Raw genomic sequence first — 20043 nt, forward strand, 5'->3', positions numbered from 1 at the left:
TGGGAACGTTGCTCACTCTACACTTGTGAGTATCCAGCACACTGCACCTTGATATTTATCACATATAAATCACAATACTGCACCATCAGGGAATTTTCTTCTGTTTTTTACATGACATTGCGCTTCCTGATGTCATGGGTTCTGACATTCAAAGGACCATAGAATTCAGTGGCTACATCATGCCCAACGAGTTCTTTTCAGCTCTGATCGCCTCCTGCATTCCCATGGAGCGCAGGACACAATCTGAAGCAAAGTGAAAACGACTGTGTCGCACTCGAGTGTCGTGGCCCCTCCGGGACTTAAGGGGTCAAATAAGTTTGGACTAATTTTAATGTTTACTTACAGATTTCTTGAACATATCTCCAACGATAACACCAGTAAAAGTATCCCACTCCTATAAAATGAAATCTTGTTAAACATGTAAAAATGTATAGATTTTTTTTGTATTAAAATCATTATAAAACTTTTTCCAGTACAAAATCATAATATATGTAGGACAGCAAAATAAAACAATGTAAGACTGAAACGCAAAACATCATAAAAATAAAATAGATACAAATATTAATATAGTGCACATGTCCAAGTGCTGGAGAAGTGTAGGTTCCTTGAATATTTATTGAAGATTGTGATGCCATTTAGATGTACAGCTCAACCCCGTTATAGCGCAATCCGCTTATAACGCGGTTTGAGCGTGGACCCTGAATTAAAAAACACTCACAGCACACTGCACAAACTCACAGCACACTGCATACATTCACAGCACACTGCATACATTCACAGCACACTGCACAAACTCACAGCACACTGCACACACTCACAGCACACCGCACACACTCACAGCACACTGCACACACTCACAGCACACTGCATACACTCACAGCACACTGCACACACACACAGCACACTACACACACACACACTGACACACTGACACACTGACACACACAGTCAAATACACACACACACACACACACACACACACACACACACACACACACACACACATAGACACTGTCTCTTTAAGGGAGCTTGCTCTCGCAAGACGGAATCAGAAGCAGGAAGCAGAGACAGGGAGAAGAGCTGCCAGATGCCGGGTAAGTGCTGTTTGCTGTTGCCGCTGCCCCACCGGGTCTGGGAACGCTGGGAGAGTTCTCAGCTTTCCCCCTCCGGCAAACACGGTACCACAAAAAAAAAAAATGAAATTAAAAAAAAAATTTTTTTCCGGCAGCCATTTTTTTTTCGCGACCCCGTTTATAACGCGGTGGTCGCGGGTGGCCCCCGAGGACCGCGCTATAATGGGGTTAAGCTGTAGTTGTATAACATTTACAAACAAACATGAGGTCGTAGGGAGTTAACTAAAAGCAGCAATACACACAAAGACTTTTCTTATCTAGGTCACAATCTTTCACAAAATAGGTCACTATTTTCTACTCCACTACGGGGAATTTTATATTATATATATGTTTTTAAACTTTTGATTGTGGTTTAATATATTTGATGTAATAAAATGTTATTATTTTGTTCTGATGTTCCGATTCTGATGGGTCATTTGACCGATTCACAGTTAAGTTATCTGGTAGACTATTGTTGTCTTTATTATCTGTCCCAGCATTGAGTGCAAATATATGGGGAACCTTTTTGATCCTTCTTGGATCTATTCTGTTTTACATTTACTTTGGCACACATACACATACATTTGATCAGATTAGGAAGGATCTGTTGGTTGTTGTTCCCCTAGGCTGCTTTTTTCACTATATTATTTATCAATATATTTTCGATAATTATTATTCACGGTTTTTCACACCCATTGTAGGTTAGCGCTTTTTAGAGGGTTTAAAATTGTTTGTTTACTTTGGCACACAGGTGAGTATGGGATCTTTGCATGTATACTTTAATATAGAGTGCAACTCAAAATAAAAACGCATAGCAACAAAATTGGAATGAATTCTGAATAAAACAACTGACAGTTGGTTTGCCGACTTAACTTCCATCGAACTTGGTGATAAAACATTGTCTAAGACAAGTGTTTAACAAAATGAATGTACAGTAAATAAACCTTGATTACTGATGTTTAAAACTAATATACTGTAACATCTCTTGATGTCGAGGCTACGACACCAATTGCTTCCTCACTACTCCAGTGGGGAACACAGACTTAAGATGTCTAACTTTACACATTTACACTCTACGGTATCTAGTCTTATTAGACCCTATTCAGTTATGTCCTTCTACTTACACTTCTAGAAACCATAATGTTTTACTTTCTGGGCTAACTTATTTACTATTCTTTTCAAGCCTTTGCCTTATCTGTTTTAATAAAATACAGCAAAAAAACAAACAATATGTCTTTGTTGGGTACTTACATTCTCTTGGAAAAGGTCGGGGTGCATTCCACGGACAAAATGTAGGGCAAACATTAGCTGATCAGCCTAAAAATAAAGAGATATGAAAGGCATCTTCTAGAAAACACAACAATGTTTATGATGTATAGTGCTTTTGTTAGGTGCCAGGTAGTTATCTACCTACAGAAGCTAAGCAAATAATGCTGCCTGCTGTACATTGCAAAGTTTTATACCGTAGATTAGAAGTGATTGAAAAGGTAATACACAAAATATGCATCTATTTGGTGCATGTCAAAAAAGCATGAAAGAGATTATTGTACTATCACTTTACAAATTTTTTTTTTAAACTCAAGTTTTGTTGGTATTTGATGCAAGATAGAGGAAACGGGAAGGGTACAGAATGAAAAAAGGGGCTAGGGGAGAACATAATTTTTGCTGGTTACAGATTTGCATTCCAACCATTGTGATAAGAAACACATATATGATGAAACCAGAAAACGTTCCAACAATATCAGTGTTATGGCGGCAAATGATGTACAGGCATACCCCGCATTAACGTACGCAATGGGACCGGGGCATGTATGTAAAGTGAAAATGTACTTAAAGTGAAGCACCACCTTTTCCCCACTTATCGATGCATGTACTGTACTGCAATCGTCATATAGGTGCATAACTGATGTAAATAAGACATGTGTAACAGGCTCTATAGTCTCCCCGCTTGCGTACAGCTTCGGTACTGGGTATTGCTGTTCAGGACGTGCTGACAGGCGCATGCGTGAGCTGCCATTTGCCTATTGAGCGATGTGTACTTACTCGTGAGTGTACTTAAAGTGAGTGTCCTTAAAGCGGGGTATGCCTGTATTGGAGTAGGTTAGATGCTGGGAGGGATTACAATTAGAGGAGAATTGACGACAGATAGCCGGGATAATGAAGGCCATTGAAGGAATTTGGTGCAGGAGACGTGGAGTATGCCAGTTAATTTCTCCATTTTGAGGGAGTATCTGACTTTTTTTTTTGTGTTTCAATTTTTTTATTGAACATATATAAGTACAATTGTAATAGTGACAGTGATATTGTATAATACACAGAAATGAAGACATATCTTATCACCAATTTCCCCATTTGGGTGTTTTCCGGGAACGCACCACTCCTTGTCAGAATTTTTGGGGCGGCTGGTCTAGTCTTATTTAGTTATGTTAAACAATTGTGATCATCCGCAGTCTTTTTCTTTTTTTTATGTTTGCTGAGTGGGAGGAAAGGGAGGGAGGGGAGACAAACAAGAAGGAGGAGGGAGAGGAGGGGGTAGGGGAAGGGATGGTGGGAGAGGGCGAAAGGGGAGCCCAGACGCAACTTTTTTTTTTAATGTAGGAGGGAGAGTAGGGAAGGTCACGGTTCAGCTAAAGTACAGCCATGGAGCGTCTTGTTGCTATCATGATGTGAGTCATTAATTTATTGGAGTGCTTGTCAATATTCTGCCGAGGTCTAGTGATGAGGTACAATGGTTAAAAGTGTAGCCCGGGACTCTTTGTGAGAGATTGTGAATCTTTTCCCACATAGCGGCAACCCTGTGTGGCAGGACGACCTGTAGACGAGACAATAGTCCACACGTGTATTTTCAGGTTTAGAGCAAATCTTGAGTGGCTTTATTTCTCCACAGCATAGCTAAACATGTGGGCACATTGTCCCTTTAAGGCATAAACAAAACATAGCAAAATAAATCCTGCTCCACATTGGGAGAACTTATTAACACTGCAAGCCTATCTATCAGGCTGGCTGGCTGGCTAATCCATTTACCAAACCGTTAACATATACCAAACAGTCAGGAAAACAACATGAACAGTTCTTACTGTGGTTTAGAGATATAGTTGTGAATCCATCTACATAGCAGCTTGTCTAGGATAGCTCTGAGACAGCCACCTGATTACCAGCAAAGACTTCCTTATATCTCATCATGCTGGTTGTCAGGTGTCTGCTTACTTCCTGATTGCCCAGCTTTTTCTCCTGGGTTAACCTTCTGAGTGCTGGATGCAGGACCCAGATTTATGTTTGCCAGGCATAATAATCAGTACCTGACTTCGCCCTGTTACACCCAAAGCAAATTCTCAAAATATGTTAAAGCCACATCAGGTCTAGCTTTTTCTATGAATCACCTTATTTGTCGGTATCGGAATATCACACTTCTAAGGATATTGAGAGTGACCTCTAGTAATTCAAATAGTTTTTGCTTTAAATTACAAAGCACAAACTTTTCTGCCAATTCCCCTGGACCACAACTCCCTGAAAACAGCCTTGCTCAGACACGGGGTGAATTTTGAATTTGAGAATATGGTGGTCATGGAGAAAATTTTACTTGTAAGATTACATTTCAATTTGATTGACTCCATGCATGTGAGATTGTGAGCAAGAGAGATCATGTCTCATCGCAGGCTGATTTGGTCGACCATTATAGAGAGTCAAGTTCCAGCTCAGCAAAAAGAACTGTCTCAAGATATATCAAGCATTTTTGGGTGATGTCGGAGTGCCAAACTAGGATTTGATTGAATTGGGCTGATCTGTTATAAGAGATCAGGCATGGTATAGAACAGCGGTGCGCAAACTGGGCTGTGCAACCCCCCGGGGGGGGGGGGGCGCGAGACTGACTGCGGGGGGGGCGCAGGGCTTACAAAGGCCCCGCGCGCATCCCAACGGCACGTAAATTAAGTGCCGGGGGAGCGGGAAGACCTCTGTAAACCTCACTTACCGCTTTTTACACACGCCGCGAGGTCTTGTGACGTCACATTGCTATGGCAATGTGACATCATGACGCCGGAGCCTAGGTAAGCGCGGGGGGCGCGGAGAGAGGGGACTGTTGTGGTCACGACGGTGTGACGTCAGAAACGCAGGAGACAAGGTAAGGGGGGGGGCGCAAGCAGGATGGGAGAGCAGGCAGGGGACTCAGACTAAAAGGTTTGCACACCTCTGCTCTAGCTGATGGAGAGAAATATAATGATAGGATGCAAGCTGATTTTTTTTAACGGTCTCTATCATGTATTTCCAATCTAAACCAGTCAAATGCCTTTTTGGTGTCCAAAGAGAGCAGGGGGCTGATATTTTAGCCTGTTTTGCGTGGGCTATTTTACATTTATTGTGAGCAGAAACAGCAGTTTCTGTAATTGACCACAATTAAAACTACCTAATTGTGTACAACAAATAAGCATGCCTCCATTTCTGATTTTCTGTATTTTGATCATTTAATTTAGGAGCAAACCCATTGCTTATATAACTCCAAACGTCTTAATAACTATGGCGATATGCAATATCATTATCACATTTTAACAGATAGGTCCGTGTTTATTATTCTTTTTATAACAATATTGAAAAACATGTGGGTAACATTTAAAGAAGCAGTACAGACATACCCCGCATTAACGTACGCAATGGGACCGGAGCATGTATGTAAAGCAAAAATGTACTTAAAGTGAAGCACTCCCTTTTCCCCACTTATCGATGCATGTACTGTACTGCAATCGTCATATACGTGCATAACTGATGTAAATAATGCATTTGTAACAGGCTCTATAGTCTCCCCGCTTGCGCACAGCTTTGGTACAGGTAGGGATCTGGTATTGCTGTTCAGGATGTGCTGCAGGCGCATGCGTGAGCTGCCGTTTGCCTATTGGGCGATATGTCCTTACTCGCGAGTGTACTTAAAGTGAGTGTCCTTAAACCGGGGTATGCCTGTACCTCTTTGGGCAAAAGTGAACTATACACTGGCGACACACTTTATTCGAGCTTGGCTAGTCCCACGAATTCGGGTATACCCGGGTGTATTGAGGTTTGTGACTGTTTTCTGCCCGAGTGCGTTGAGGTATTTTCCAGGCAGGGATTGAAGCATTTTATTCCCGCTGGCTGCAATACTGCACAGTATATATATATATACTGCATTACAATTCATGAATTTATGCCATCTGGTAGACACGCGAAGCATTGCAGCCTATTAAATCCTAATCATTATCATTTAACAGATCAGCCGCCCATCAGCCAGGCATGAACCCAGGCTGGGAAGGCAAACGCAACGGGGTTTGTAAGAGGTGAGGAGCGGCGCATTCCAGGTATCTGCCAGGTACATACCGGGTATTTGCTCGAATAAAGTGTGTCGGTGCAGTAGATAGTGGCATGTCTAATAGGTTAAAAGCACCTGATTAACGTATGATATTAAACACTTTTCATTATTTCCATGCTGGATTAAATGCCCTGGAAAGTTTTTACAATGTATTTCTCATGTCCATTTGCGATCAGTCTATTTGCACAGACACAACCTCCACTCTAGCAACCGGCACTGACATTTCCTCACTTTCTGAAACGTGCAACAACAATAATCACTAAATACCTCAAACCTGTTGTAAACAGTGTTGGACCACTTTCAAATTCCCCATTCCTCTCTAAAGTCCTAGAAAAGATGATAGAGCTCCAACTACAAGTCCACCTAGAAAACAATAGCATTCTGCACAAAATTCAGTCAGGCTTCATAAGACTTCACAGTATTAAAACTGCAATGATGAGTGTAATAGATGACTTGCTAAATGCTATGGACAAACTTTCCTTCTTTCATATTCATGCCGATGTAAATACAGTAAGATTATAGTGTGACAGAGTCACTGACTCAGTAAGCTGGAATAGTGAATGGAGAGACCCTGCAGCCAGTACACAAAGCGTTAATCTCCTCAGAGAGAGAAAGCATAGCTGAAGACTGATTAAACAGGGGCTGAACTCATCAATGAAACAAGTGCTTTAAAAAGCAGGAAGTTGCTCACACAAGGTGAGCTTGTTTTTCCACAGGAGGGTGGAGATACTTCTCCCGGCTAGGAAGCCCTAGCTGTTGCTCTGGTCCCCCAGTCCTGTAAGGAGTTATGCTGCTGGGACGAGCTGGGACCCCAACCCAAGATAAAGATTGCTGCGAGCTGGACACAGCCTGCTCCCCGGAACCGTGTTCCTGTTTGCTGCTGGAGCTGCATTACAGATAAGACTTTATTATGGTACTTATTTGTTATACTTTGTAGAGCACATGTTTTGGGCATAACCAGATTAGCTGGCTGCCCTGTTAGTAAGGGCTCAAGAAGTGAGTTAGTTTCCCTAACGGGAATAGACTTTATTTTCTAGAAAGTAGTTTCTTAAAGGGACAGTGCACCCGTACTTTATTTTGATTGTGGCTAATAAACCACTACAGTTTGAAGTTTCCCATCGTGTCTAGCGTCTTACTGAACCCGCCGTGAGGCCGTCCTGCCACAATAGTTTTTGTCTAAACTGTGGTATTGTTCGAAGAACCACCTTGTCTCTGTGAAATACCATCTACAGTTCTCCAATTGATAGGGTTTGTAATGACAATAATCTTTCTGCCAACATAACTACTATTAGAATGCCTGTCTTCAATGTCAGGTCTTTGTTTTTTTACATTAAATTTCAGACAAATGTTTGAGGGCTCAATACCAAGTGCCTTGACCCAAATGTAGGTCCCAGGATCTAAAATGATCTTATCTTGGTGTTTTGACCGCTTTAGCAAATCTTTTATAGAGCGAATATTCCCACTTCTAAAAGACTTCATGTAGGACTAATTAACCTCAGTTATCAGTTTCCCCATCAATATAGTAAATGAACCGGCCACTCAGAACAGGGAACTGCAGCAGTACTAGGAGCCCAAATAACATATTGGGCAGGCTTAAGACAAGGAGAAACTTGTCTCCCTAACCCACATACTAGGTGTTTTTTGTGTGGCGCATAACCCCTTGAGTGAGACTGCAGGAAAAAACCCTTGAGTGACATGTTTACAGTATCAAAAGGGGATTGGAGACACACAGTGTCTCCAGCCACTTTAAAATCAAGCATAATTAAAACCCAGAGGGGTTAGTATGCAAGGGTATAGATTGCCCCAAACAAAATTGGAGAGGGGGGGACAATGTCAACTTAATATCCAGACGCGAAAGCTTCTGGATTTAAACCCTCAAAACACTGAATCCAGGGGGGGTGGGGGTAATATAGATTTTGATTTGGCCTCTTTTCTGAAAAATAGTTAAAACATTACAGTTGGGTTTTTTCCCTTAGAATTGATTTGTTTTCTTTCCATATCCTCAATCCACATTATTTGATCTTTTTTGCCATTTATTTTTTATAACACAAGTTATTTTGTTGCCTTCATATGAGTTTCACAGTCATAGGAATTTTATAATATTCTGTATTAAGGATATATATATATTTATTTATTATATTGTATTTGATTAAATTGTTTAGTGTAGATATTTGGACATATAGGCTAGTCCTTTGAGGTGGTCTTTATGTTAAGGCCATATCCTATAAAGGTCCAAGTTGTTAATTTTAACTTGAATGTAGTATCCAGTTCTCCCGGTTTATATTTGTCCAATGGGAGTGACGGGATTAAAATGTTTGTGCTATAAATAAGTCCACATGAACACTAGTGCTCCATACCCCTGATGAAGTGACGTCAACAGTCACGAAACGCGTAGGGTGGAGCCTAATCTGCGTATGCAACTTGAGTCCAGCAAGCATAGGAAGAGAGTGGCGGCACAGTGGTGATGTCATCAAAGGAGGATCCCGTGTATCGATTCGCGGCCGTGAGGAGGAGAGAGATGTGGATCCAGCCTAACCACCTGCGCCGAGCCCCCGAGTACTCAAGTTTGCGGACAGCACATTGTAATTACGCTGCAGGATCCTTGAACATGTGATTGCATTTCATGTGGTCCTTGCTGTTTTAATAAATTGTGTTTCTGTACCATACTATGCTGTTTTCTATACATTTTATGGGTACTATGACTGAGAACTTGCGGAGGTGATAAATAACAGAGGAACCTGTGGCAATCAGTTACCCAGCCTAATAACTCACAGAAAAAGACAAAGATACCTTTAAAGGTGCTCTATCACTTACTTGATGTAAGTAGTTAGCTGCAGAGTGAATGAGCTCTATTATTTAGAGGTTACTGCGCAATGGTCTGCCTGTCTTTTTGTTTTTATCTTCAGAGTTGATCTGCACTGAGGAAATTCCAGCAAGTGTTTGAGCAAACGGACTGACATCACTATCATAATCAAGGACTGTTTTGCAATTGATGATTAGTATTTTCTACTAGTCAGTGCACCTAGGACTATTTGTTCTCTTGTACTTTCTTTTTCTATACAAGTTTCCATGGATAGACTTGTTACAGTATGTCCTGAGGCAGCCATCCCTTAACTTAATTCACTGTATTTTGTTGGGATATTCCTTTTTTTTTCTTTTTTAATTTTTAATATTTAATTATTTCAGTTGATTGGTCACTATTGAGGCACCAATATATTACCATTATATTTGTATAGTTTATATTAGTGGTTTATATCATTGTTAATAGGTTGAGTGCTTAGTATATGCACAATTAGTTTATCATCACATATCACCCTTGAGTGAGATTGCAGGAAAACAACAAGCAAGGAGCCTCTCCTTGCTCCTGGTACAATCACAAAACAATGATCCAAGAAAAGAAAGGAGTTACCTTCATACAGGTCTCAGAAGTTTACTCTCTTACCTCAAGCTGTGTCTACCGAGTGGTTTGTGCTACCAATAAGACACTTTTTTTTTTGCACTATTTCATTATGTGGTAAGTTCTTAATGAAGACAGTGAGATGCAAATCCATGTGAAATGCCATTATTGCAGTTTTAGGAATAGACTCCTATATGTCAGACTGAGCACAAAGCTCAAAGGCATAATTCCACATAGCTAAACTCTCCCCAAAACAACCACATTTCTACCAACATTTTGTATTATTGGATAAAATATAACTTTTTAAAAAAATTATTACCAGGTTATACAGTACATATGGACTGTCAATGTACCAAATCTTAACTGCGAGACAGACTGTCATCCTCTTTTGAGCTGAGTTAATTACTGTAGCACATTTAAGATCTCACTAAAATCAAAAGCTGTTATCCTTCTAATTCGGGTCAGAGTGCAAAATCACGCAAAATGCAGCCTATTGATTTGCAACTGTGGAGGGTTCTGTCTATATTCACTGGAGGAACTTCACAAAGACTGAATTCTGCATACCCTAGATTTTTTTCTGCAGTCATTCATGTTACAAAACCAGTGTTTGAAACGAAATGATAAGCATGCATAGGGTATTAAAAAACCAAATCAATACATTTTAGTATTTAAAAGGAGGATAAATATTGCAGTTAAATGGTGTCCAATATGTTCTGCTGTTCATGTAATGTTTCATCAGATGAGAAAATGCTAAAGCACTTCAAAATTGACTTAAATAAAATGGAAGGGATATTTTCTTTTAAGTTAGAAGGAAGCCTTATTTGATTAGTAATGTTGCTTATGTAGCCATTGCTGGGTGTGGCTACTATTCTACCCTGCACTGACATATCAGTCCTGGTAACAGCAGGCAGTGTTGGGATCAATCATGGGTTTTCCCCACTCAGGCAGTACCCTTGAGTGACAGGGGAGGAGGTGGGATTAGGTCTGAGGTTGCCCAATCCTGGGTTTAGACCTGGTACCCTCCCCCTACTGTACTCAAGGGGGTTGCATCTCCAAAGTGTTAGTTGGTCTCTACCCTTCAGAGAGACAAGATATCACACCCAGGCTGCTGTGTACAGGCAGGCCCAGGTTACCTTCCCTGTGTTGGAGTGAGTGATTACCTATACCTCTGGTCCTGCTAGAGGATCAGGAAAGAGCTAGAACTGCTGAGGGGGCCTTGACCTGTAGTGTAGGTCCATGGACCATTTGAAGTTTGAGAGGCCAGAGCTGTGACTGCATTGGGCAGAATTGCCTCAAGACTGTGCTGTACAGAAGAATAACCCAGTTCCGGTTATCTATACCTCCTGCCTGGTGTGTACTCTTTCCGGGGGGAGAGGAGCCTGTTCTACTCTGGGAGATTACTTTCATACATCTGGAGCCTACAGCAGATGGAGGCGCTGAATACCATGGAGTAAATGTCGGGTATGTACCCCAGAAGCCTGTTCTGCAGTTCCCACAACCATCAGCGGACACCCCAACCTTTTGTGAACCAACAGGTAGCATGCACCATACACCTGTTAACAGGGGAATCTCCCATAGAGTGGGGGAACAACTATTACACTTATGACACTGAAAGCACCAGCTGTTACATACTACATGTAACATGATCTAAGATCAAATAGTTAATATATTTTGTGGATACAAAACAAATGCGAAATTGAATTCTGTAATGGTTAAAAAAAAAAATCTGTGTTTTACTTTTCGCTGCAACTGTGCTAGGAATACAGTAGTTGCCATTTTTCTTTACCATATTGAACATGATTGCTCTTTTTAGAAACAATAATTTGAATAAACAAAACACTGGCTTCTAACAGCTAAAGTTGCAGAGTATATGCAAATGCACTAAGCTGCTTAATAGGTCTGACTGAGCCTACTGATGTTCTTATTAAAAGTATATTACATGGATATGTCTTACTGCACTAGCAAAATAAAAAAAATAAGCAAACCCAGGTGTAGCTAATACTCTGAATGCAAAGTTAAACAAATGTTTCTATAAAGTTTTGACATCTGCTGTACAGTTCAGATAAAACCAAATGGAAGTAACTGTACATCTGATTTATACAAATGAAACAATAATGTGTAACATTATTAAACATTACTCAAAAGGTCAGAACTTGTTTTTTTTGTGCAGTATAACTTTAGCTAATCAGTTATCATTTATTTAGTATTTATTAGCATCATTTTACACAATCATTATATAAAGACTGGGTATTGAGCACTTTACAGTAAAAGAAAGATGTTCACATAAGAAACCAGCAAACTGTAAGCTTATTTCCAACATAATTTTTTTTTTCGATTTGTAGTTATTCAAGTATGATTCATACCAAAAATAATTAAACTGTTACTGTAACATATTACAGTGCTTGAGGCAGGACTTTATCACACATTAAATGTTAACATTCCCATTCACACCTCTGTGAAATCAATGAAAGTATGATATATTCTTCAGTAAATTGCACAGATAACTTATTAAGAAGGTTAAGACTGAATGCTGTGAAAATGCTCTTGTAAATATAAGTTAAGGTGACCTTGGAGAGAGTAAATGAGTGGGTTTGTAAAATGTATCCCATATTGAAATATATTTTAATCAAAACAATTCCACACAAAAATAAATAGATTATTTGCTAAAGTGGCCTACTAATGAAAATTAAAATGGTCTCATTTCTTTTCTATTAAGCTTTGACATCTGCTTTATCATCTAATTACACATGCAAAAGAAACATAATTCTCAATTAATTTAAATTTAAAGACTGTGCATACAAATGTAAAATATTTCTCTTATTTTCAGCAATACTTCAGAGAGTTTACAGATGCCCTTGCTCAGGAAGGACACACTGTTGACTTTGAATGTCTTTTTTATCATTTATATTTAGACGAAACGATGAAAGGAGTGGTAGAAAAAGCTCCCAGCTGGAACACTCCGCTGGGGAAATGAACACCTCCTGAGTGCTCTTTCAAGTTTGTACACCAGCAGGAATTTACACAAAAAACCCTCTCCAGAATCCCAGTGCGAGGTGCGTAAACCACAAATAAAGAGGATATATATAAATGCACAAAGATGGGAATACATTTACCAAACGCTAAACAAAATACAGAGGGTAAACCCTTGAGATCATAAAGTACAGCAATAATAGTTAAAGTGTTTATGTCTCTTGTTTTCAACTGCAGTCTGTGAGCACCGTATATAATCTTCCAGAGGTGTTTTAGAGTCAAAAGGCACAGTGCATCTTAGTTGGTCAAACAGAAAATATCACTTAGTTCTTTTTTTTAAATTCTTTTTTTTAAATGTTTCTACATTTATTTTTCTGTTCTATTCATTTATTTTCCTGGGATATAGTATAGTTAGCTCATAGAGTAGACAATGTTACTTAGTGTCAGTAATTATAGTGGATGTGCCTTTATACCAGGCCTGCACAACATGCGGCCCGCCTGGCCACTCTGTGCGGCCCGCGATAACTCCGGCCGGGCGCCAGTTAATTAATAAAATAAATTAATTAAAAAAAATAAAAAAGTTTAAAAAAATGTTGGCGATTCATCACTCCCCCCCTCCCTCCTCCTCCCCCCCCCTCCCGGGTTTTGCGGTGCGCGGGGGCAGCAGCAGCAGCAGCATGAGGAGGATGCATCAGCCGTGTTTTTTTTTTTTCAATAGCAGGCTGCCGGGGAGGTCAGAGCATGCTGGGGGCGGGGCTTAGTACCGGGGAGAGAGGATGTGCTGATCTAAGAGGTAGGGGTGTGTGTGTGTGTGTGTGTGTGTGTGTGTGTGTGTGTGTGTGTGTGTGTGTGTGTGTGTATGAAAAATGGGTTGGTGGGGGGTGGGTGTGAAAAACGGGCTGGTGGGGGGTGGGTGTGAAAAACGGGCTGGTGGGGGGTGGGTGTGAAAAACGGGCTGGTGGGGGGTGGGTGTGAAAAACAGGCTGGTGGGGGGGTGGGTGTGAAAAACGGGCTGGTGGGGGGTGGGTGTGAAAAACGGGCTGGTGGGGGGTGGGCTGCTGACATGTGAGGGGGGGGTTGGCTGCTGACATGTGAGGGGGGGTGGGCTGCTGACATGTGAGGGGAGGGTGGGCTGCTGACATGTGAGGGGAGGGTGGGCTGCTGACATGTGAGGGGGGGTGGGCTGCTGACATGTGAGGGGGGGTGGGCTGCTGACATGTGAGGGGGGGTGGGCTGCTGACATGTGAGGGGGGGTGGGCTGCTGACATGTGAGGGGGGTGTGGGCTGCTGACATGTGAGGGGGGGTGGGCTGCTGACATGTTAGGGGGGGTGGGCTGGTGACATGTGAGGGGGGGGCTGCTGACATGAGGGGGGGCTGCTGACATGAGGGGGGGCTGCTGACATGTGAGGGGGGGCTGCTGACATGTGAGGGGCAGGGGGGGAAGTGATGTGAGGTGCAGGGGGAGGGTGTGATGTGAGTTGCAGGGAGGGTGTGATGTGAGTTGCAGGGGGGGAGAGAGTGTCATATTGAGGGGAGGGGGAAAGAGTGTCATATTGAGAGGAGGGGGAGAGTCATATTGAGGGAAGGGGGAGAGTGTGTCATATTGAGGGGAGGGGGAGAGTGGCATATTGAGGGGAGGGGGAGAGTGTCATATTGAGGTGAGGGGGAGAGTGTGTCATTTAGGGAAGGGGGAGAGTGTCATTTAGGGGAGGGAGAGAGTGTCATATTGAGGGGAGGGAGAGAGAGTGTCATATTGAGGGGAGGGATAGAAAGTGTCATATTTAGGGGAGGGGGAGAGAGTGTCATATTGAGGGGAGGGGGAGAGTCATATTGAGAGGAGGAGAGAGTCATATTGAGAGGAGGGGGAGAGCGTGTCATTTAGGGGAGGGGGAGAGTGTCGTATTGGGGGGAGGGAGAGAGTGTCATATTGAGGGGAGGGAGAGAGTGTCATATTGAGGGGAGGGAGAGAGTGTCATATTGAGGGGAGGGAGAGAGAGTGCCATATTGAGGAGAGGGAGAGAGTGTGTCATATTGAGGGGAGGGGGAGAGAGTCATATTGAGAGGAGGAGAGTCATATTGAGAGGAGGGGGAGAGAGTGTCATTTAGGGGAGGGGGAGAGAGTGTCATATTGAGGGAAGAGAGACATGGGGGATGCTGACTTGTGGGGGGGGGGTGCTGACATGGGATGCTGACTTGGGCGGGGCTGCTGACATGGAATGGGCTGGGGGGATGTGGAGGGGGTATTGTGTGTTTGATGTGGAGGGGGGTATTGTGTGGGTGAGGGGGAGAGATTGAGTATGAGAGATAGATGGGGAGTATCGTAAAGGTTGATAGTGAGGGTTTCTGGGGGAGATATGAGGATGATAATGATGAGAGGTGCTGGAGGAGAGATGATGATGATGAGGATGATGATGATGATTTAACCCGTGCGGCCCAAATTTTTTTTCCTTGGAGCAGTTCGGCCCTTCTCACTTTACGAGTTGGGCAGGCCTGCTTTATACCATTATATATTTACTTCTATGCAAATTTGCAATGAAATAAACTTTTCCAAGATTCTGTATAGTCTTCCTGTTATATACAATAGCCCAGACACCTCACAAGTCCACTCTAATTCCTGACCCGTTCACATTTCCTTTTTTGTATTGCTGTTACTTTCTAAACCACACTAATTAACCATCTCAATACCAGAGGGTCTGTAGTACCAAATTGCCACGGTCCCTAAACGGGAGAAGAAGTCCACTTCCCTTCCTCTTCCATAGGGCCTCATGCAGAGAGCAGCGAATTTAAAAATTGGAGCGTTTAATAAAAAGTAGCTTTTTTGGAGAGTTTTATTCTCCATATGCAGAAATGTGCGAATTCTGCAATGTTTGGCATTAATGCGTGTGGCGAGTTAGAATTGGAGAGATGCGCGCTACAGAAATGTGTTAAAAAAAAATCGCGCATTTTTTTTCCCTTTCCTATAGGCGGCGAGCTCCATCTACTTGCCAACTTTTCTTGGCGAGGCAAATAGTAGCAAATCGCGCCATTTTCTTGGCGCGAACAGCCGCTAGATGCCGTTCGCAGCTCTCTGAATTAGGATATTTTTAAAACTGGCGAGATGTAGGTTCTCGCCAGCCGCGCGGCGAGATTTTGAAAAAGAAAAAAAAAATGGCGCGTTTTCCGTAACTCGCCATTTTCGGCAGTTTTCTGCGCGAATTTCCCCCAAAAATGCCAGTCTAGACCGCGCGCCGCCGCGTTTCCTCCACGCACCCCCCCTCCACTTCGGGCGCATTTTATCCCCCCTTCCCGACCCCGGCTCCTGCTCTGCCCCTCTGCTTCCCCGCACCCCCGCTTACCTCACTTTAAACTCCAGGGGTGTCGGGGAAGCCGAGCGCACACGTGACTGTGACGTCACAGTGCACCGCAACAAGCCGCGCCACCACGCTTCCCGCACGCATCCTGCCGTGCGGGAAGTGTAAGAATAAAAGCTGCTGGTACTGTATTTATAACATCTGTTTTGTCGCACCAATCCTGTGGCGTAGAGGTAGAGAATTGGTACTAGAATATGACAGGACCTGGGTTCGATTCCTGCATGTGTATTATATAAAAAGTATTCATGTTCAATTCCCACCTTGTGTGTGTGTGTCCGTTAGCAATAAAGCATTGAATGTTTAAAAAAAATTAAAAATGTGAGCTGTTTTTTAATTGGGAGCCACACTCACACCGCATTATAAGCGGATCGCGCTATAACGGGGTTGCACCTTAATAGTTGACATAGAATTAGCAGAGAAAATGCAAGGAAGGCAGATTATGTGATCTACAAGTAGAGAAATACTGAGGTATAGTGGGCCACCTGGTATCTACAGAGAGAGAATTTTTTTGGTGCAGGAATCAGAAACTGAAACTGTCTTTGAAGTAGATATCTGCATCTGGATACACATTTCATTGAGATGCAAGAAGTAAGAAGTAAGAGAAATTGACAAACAAAAGGTTTATTTACTTCATACCCCGAGTTACCTCTCATTTTCAAGTATGTCCCTTGAGCACTGAAGTTGCCCCCCCTGCTTTAATGCAAGGATTATTCTAAAATATATTCAATTTATGCCAAATTAACATGGTATGATCATGTATGTGTAACGGATTTTCTGGCCTAGCCTGACCCACCCAATCTCACATTGGCCCCTGTGGTCTAACCAGTCCCCATTACAGTGTAGTGTCTGGTGGTGCACCTGTTGGCAACAGGACTCCTGAGTCTCCCGCATGATGTTGTGTGGGGATTGCCAACCCAGACAGGCAGCTGAGGTAGTGTGCTTAAGTCCTACCTATATCCAGTGCAGCGCCTCCACCTCATCAGGATCCCAGCGTCCGCTTGTGGATGGTCCTGGTGAGGAACTCCTCTGTGGTGCACTCCTCTGTGTAATCACTCCACACTTACACACGAGGGTATATTTGAACAGAGTCATCTTTATTGATGTACGGTGGGCCAGCTGCCCGTCACAATGGATATCCTTAGCCTTCCATTGTTCACCGTACTTCCCTTTAAAAGGTATCTCTTCCCTTAATTGGTGGATTCCCTATCCCCGTAGGGATATCTTCCCTGTGACCAGGTCCCTGGTCACAGTTCCATACACTGTCCTTTCAACAGCTTCTCAACTCCTCCTCTATAACTCAGCAACAACTAACTTTTGCACAGTGCTGTGCCTTATGTATCCTCTGGGGGCTGGCACAACTCTGACATCACTAACCATGGATTCAGAGCATGTGACCACTCCCATCCATACATAGGGCACCTCACCAGGGTGTGAGGGCAAACCTCCATAATTACTGCTGGCATGCCCACAACTTACCAGGCCTTACTGTCAGCATGAGAGATGACTGTTAGCCATTTTACAGCATGGCTACATATGTTTGTAGGAAACCAAGTTACAAATTCATAAAAGTATTACATTCTAGTATTTTAATTATTAATCTCTTGGAAGGCAAGAGATTGCTGGGAACACAATATTATAACTAATTAGGAAGCTATTTTCAATACTACTGTAAAACCTAACCTAAGTAGACAAAAAGAAAAAAATGTCACAAATACACTGTACTTTCCTTCATGACAAAATAAATAACAGTGTGTGGATTTGAAAAAAAAAATGAGAACCCATTCCGTTTTCTTTCCATTTCTGAAAATCATGTTATAGTTTTTAACATGTAAATCATTTCAGAGTAAAGCACATTAGCACGCACTAAGTAGGCTTACCTTGAATAATGAACGGCAGACATATTCATAGACCATATGCTTCAAAGAACTGACCAATGACTTGATTCTTAATTCAGTACTTCCTGATTCCTGTGGAAGATGAAGGTAGTTTTTCAACGGTATGCAAGATATGTATGCATGTGAATATGCGACTGAATAATATCTTGGGAAAAATACTATTTCTTATTACGCAGTAAAAAAATTGTTGTGGTGCTGCTTTACTGCCAGTCTATGAAGCAAAATCCATCTTTAAAGAGCCCCCTACTCGATATGCTGTGAAAATATTTTCCCTGGTCTGGAGAAAAGATCAGCTCCAATTAAATGAATAGGACTAAAATATTCTCCATTTCCGCTTTACTGCATATTGAATAAGGCACACAAAATGGAACCTAAAATAAAATTAAGAGTTTTATTTCCTTAATTGCAGTAAGATGGCAAACATCTTGGATTTATAGTATCATTTACGACACTGTAAGCATCATAGTATCAGGTTCCAATGCATTCCTTCATTAATTATCACTGTGGTCTGATAACGAATGCATGTCTATACCCAGGCCAGTGTAATCCAATATATCATAAATACAAGACGGTTGGCTCCTTAAGATATATTTTTCTGTTAGCCTATCTTTACCCTGTCACCACAGGAGGCTCAGCATCATACTTTGGTAGTGAAGGTGTTGTGTTAGTGAACAGGCTTTTTAAGTAATGAAGGAGTTTATATCCACAGAGAGAGTTTAGTAATGTCCGAACATTGCTCTACTCGTAAAAGGCATAGATGTTCAACAGCTTATAAAGAATAAATTAGCATGAAATTATTATTTTTTTTAATTAAAAGTAATAAAAAAATTTTAAAAACCTTTGAGGGTAAGTTTCTCTCATTTCTGCAATCTCCCTCACCCACAAAAAGAGTAACAAAAGTTTGATATAAAAATGCATTCTCTCTTACAAAAGAGTTCTTTATATTGATAAACCTTCAGTCCTTCATGTAAATGTAAATATCTAATTTCCTATGTTACTCAAGTGCTTTCCTTGTTATCCTAAAGAAGCAACCGGTGACAATGAAAATATTTCCTAGTTATAATAAAAGATTATCCCCTTGACTCTTTGAACAATGAAAGCCCTGTCAGATGCTACATTGATAACACCATCCTGTTGTTACATTATAAAACCAGGCGTTGTTTGTGTCTAAAAAAATCTGAATACAAATTGGCGGATGGCCAATTTTACCGTGATGCCTCCAGCAAGAATATAAATTATTTGGTGACATTAAAAAATATAAATATTTTTTTTTACCAATCTCAACATACAGTAACTCAGAATATAAAAAAAAATCCAGTGCCTGACCTGAAAATAAATGGCTCATCCTAAAATACTTACCTGCTTTCTAAAATATATCATATATATTTTGCACTCAGTTTTGTCATTTTAAGAAGCCAAACAGCATTCACAGTAAGTCCCTAAAACATTGAACTATGACCAACGATCCATGACATTTTAAAAGGTTGGCAATAAGTAACTCAATTGCAACCGTCTGTCACTGTCATTACATTCACACAACCTCATTTTTTACGTGTTGAAATAATGTGCAACTGCAAACAGATATGTGCACACTTAACCAGTTCAGATGATTCAGAATTACACATTTGACCAAAGAGGACAGCTCCCAAGGTCATTCACTTGTCAGTGTAATTTTTTCAATTAATATAATTAATAGTCAAAAAGTATCCCAACCAAATATCAACCATGCATATTTTGAACTCTGGAAAAGGGGTTGCAATTTCAACATGACATTTTTGTGGCCAACAGTTGCTCAACTACTGTTTACTGTTGATATGGGTGCTAATTATACTACCAACAAACATGATGCATATGTAGCCATGCCCCCTTACCTCCTGGGTAGGTGGGGTAGGGGACGGCTGCAGCAGTTGCCTGGGTGCCGCTGAGTTACAGACGGACCCAGCGAGGTACCGGTAACTCTGCGGGAGGGCTGGGGCTGTAGCAAGA

General features: G+C 41.7%; 1 protein-coding gene across 6 annotated transcripts in view; it reads right to left on the reverse strand.

Moving 5' to 3' along the window:
- DYNC2H1 (dynein cytoplasmic 2 heavy chain 1) overlaps positions 1-20043 on the reverse strand; it is a 631818-nt gene that overhangs the window by 354300 nt on the left and 257475 nt on the right. For 5 of the 6 annotated variants that reach the window (XM_075592400.1, XM_075592399.1, XM_075592398.1 and 2 more), the window contains 3 exons: positions 18040-18129; positions 2364-2429; positions 344-394 (listed from right to left, as the gene is read on the reverse strand). In XM_075592400.1, coding sequence (XP_075448515.1) covers positions 344-394; positions 2364-2429; positions 18040-18129 — 207 coding nt within the window. The remainder of the gene's footprint in view (positions 1-343; positions 395-2363; positions 2430-18039; positions 18130-20043) is intronic. The other variant, XM_075592403.1, reaches the window with a different exon arrangement.

Source organism: Ascaphus truei, chromosome 3 (genome assembly GCF_040206685.1).
Source record: "Ascaphus truei isolate aAscTru1 chromosome 3, aAscTru1.hap1, whole genome shotgun sequence".
NCBI lineage: Eukaryota > Metazoa > Chordata > Amphibia > Anura > Ascaphidae > Ascaphus > Ascaphus truei.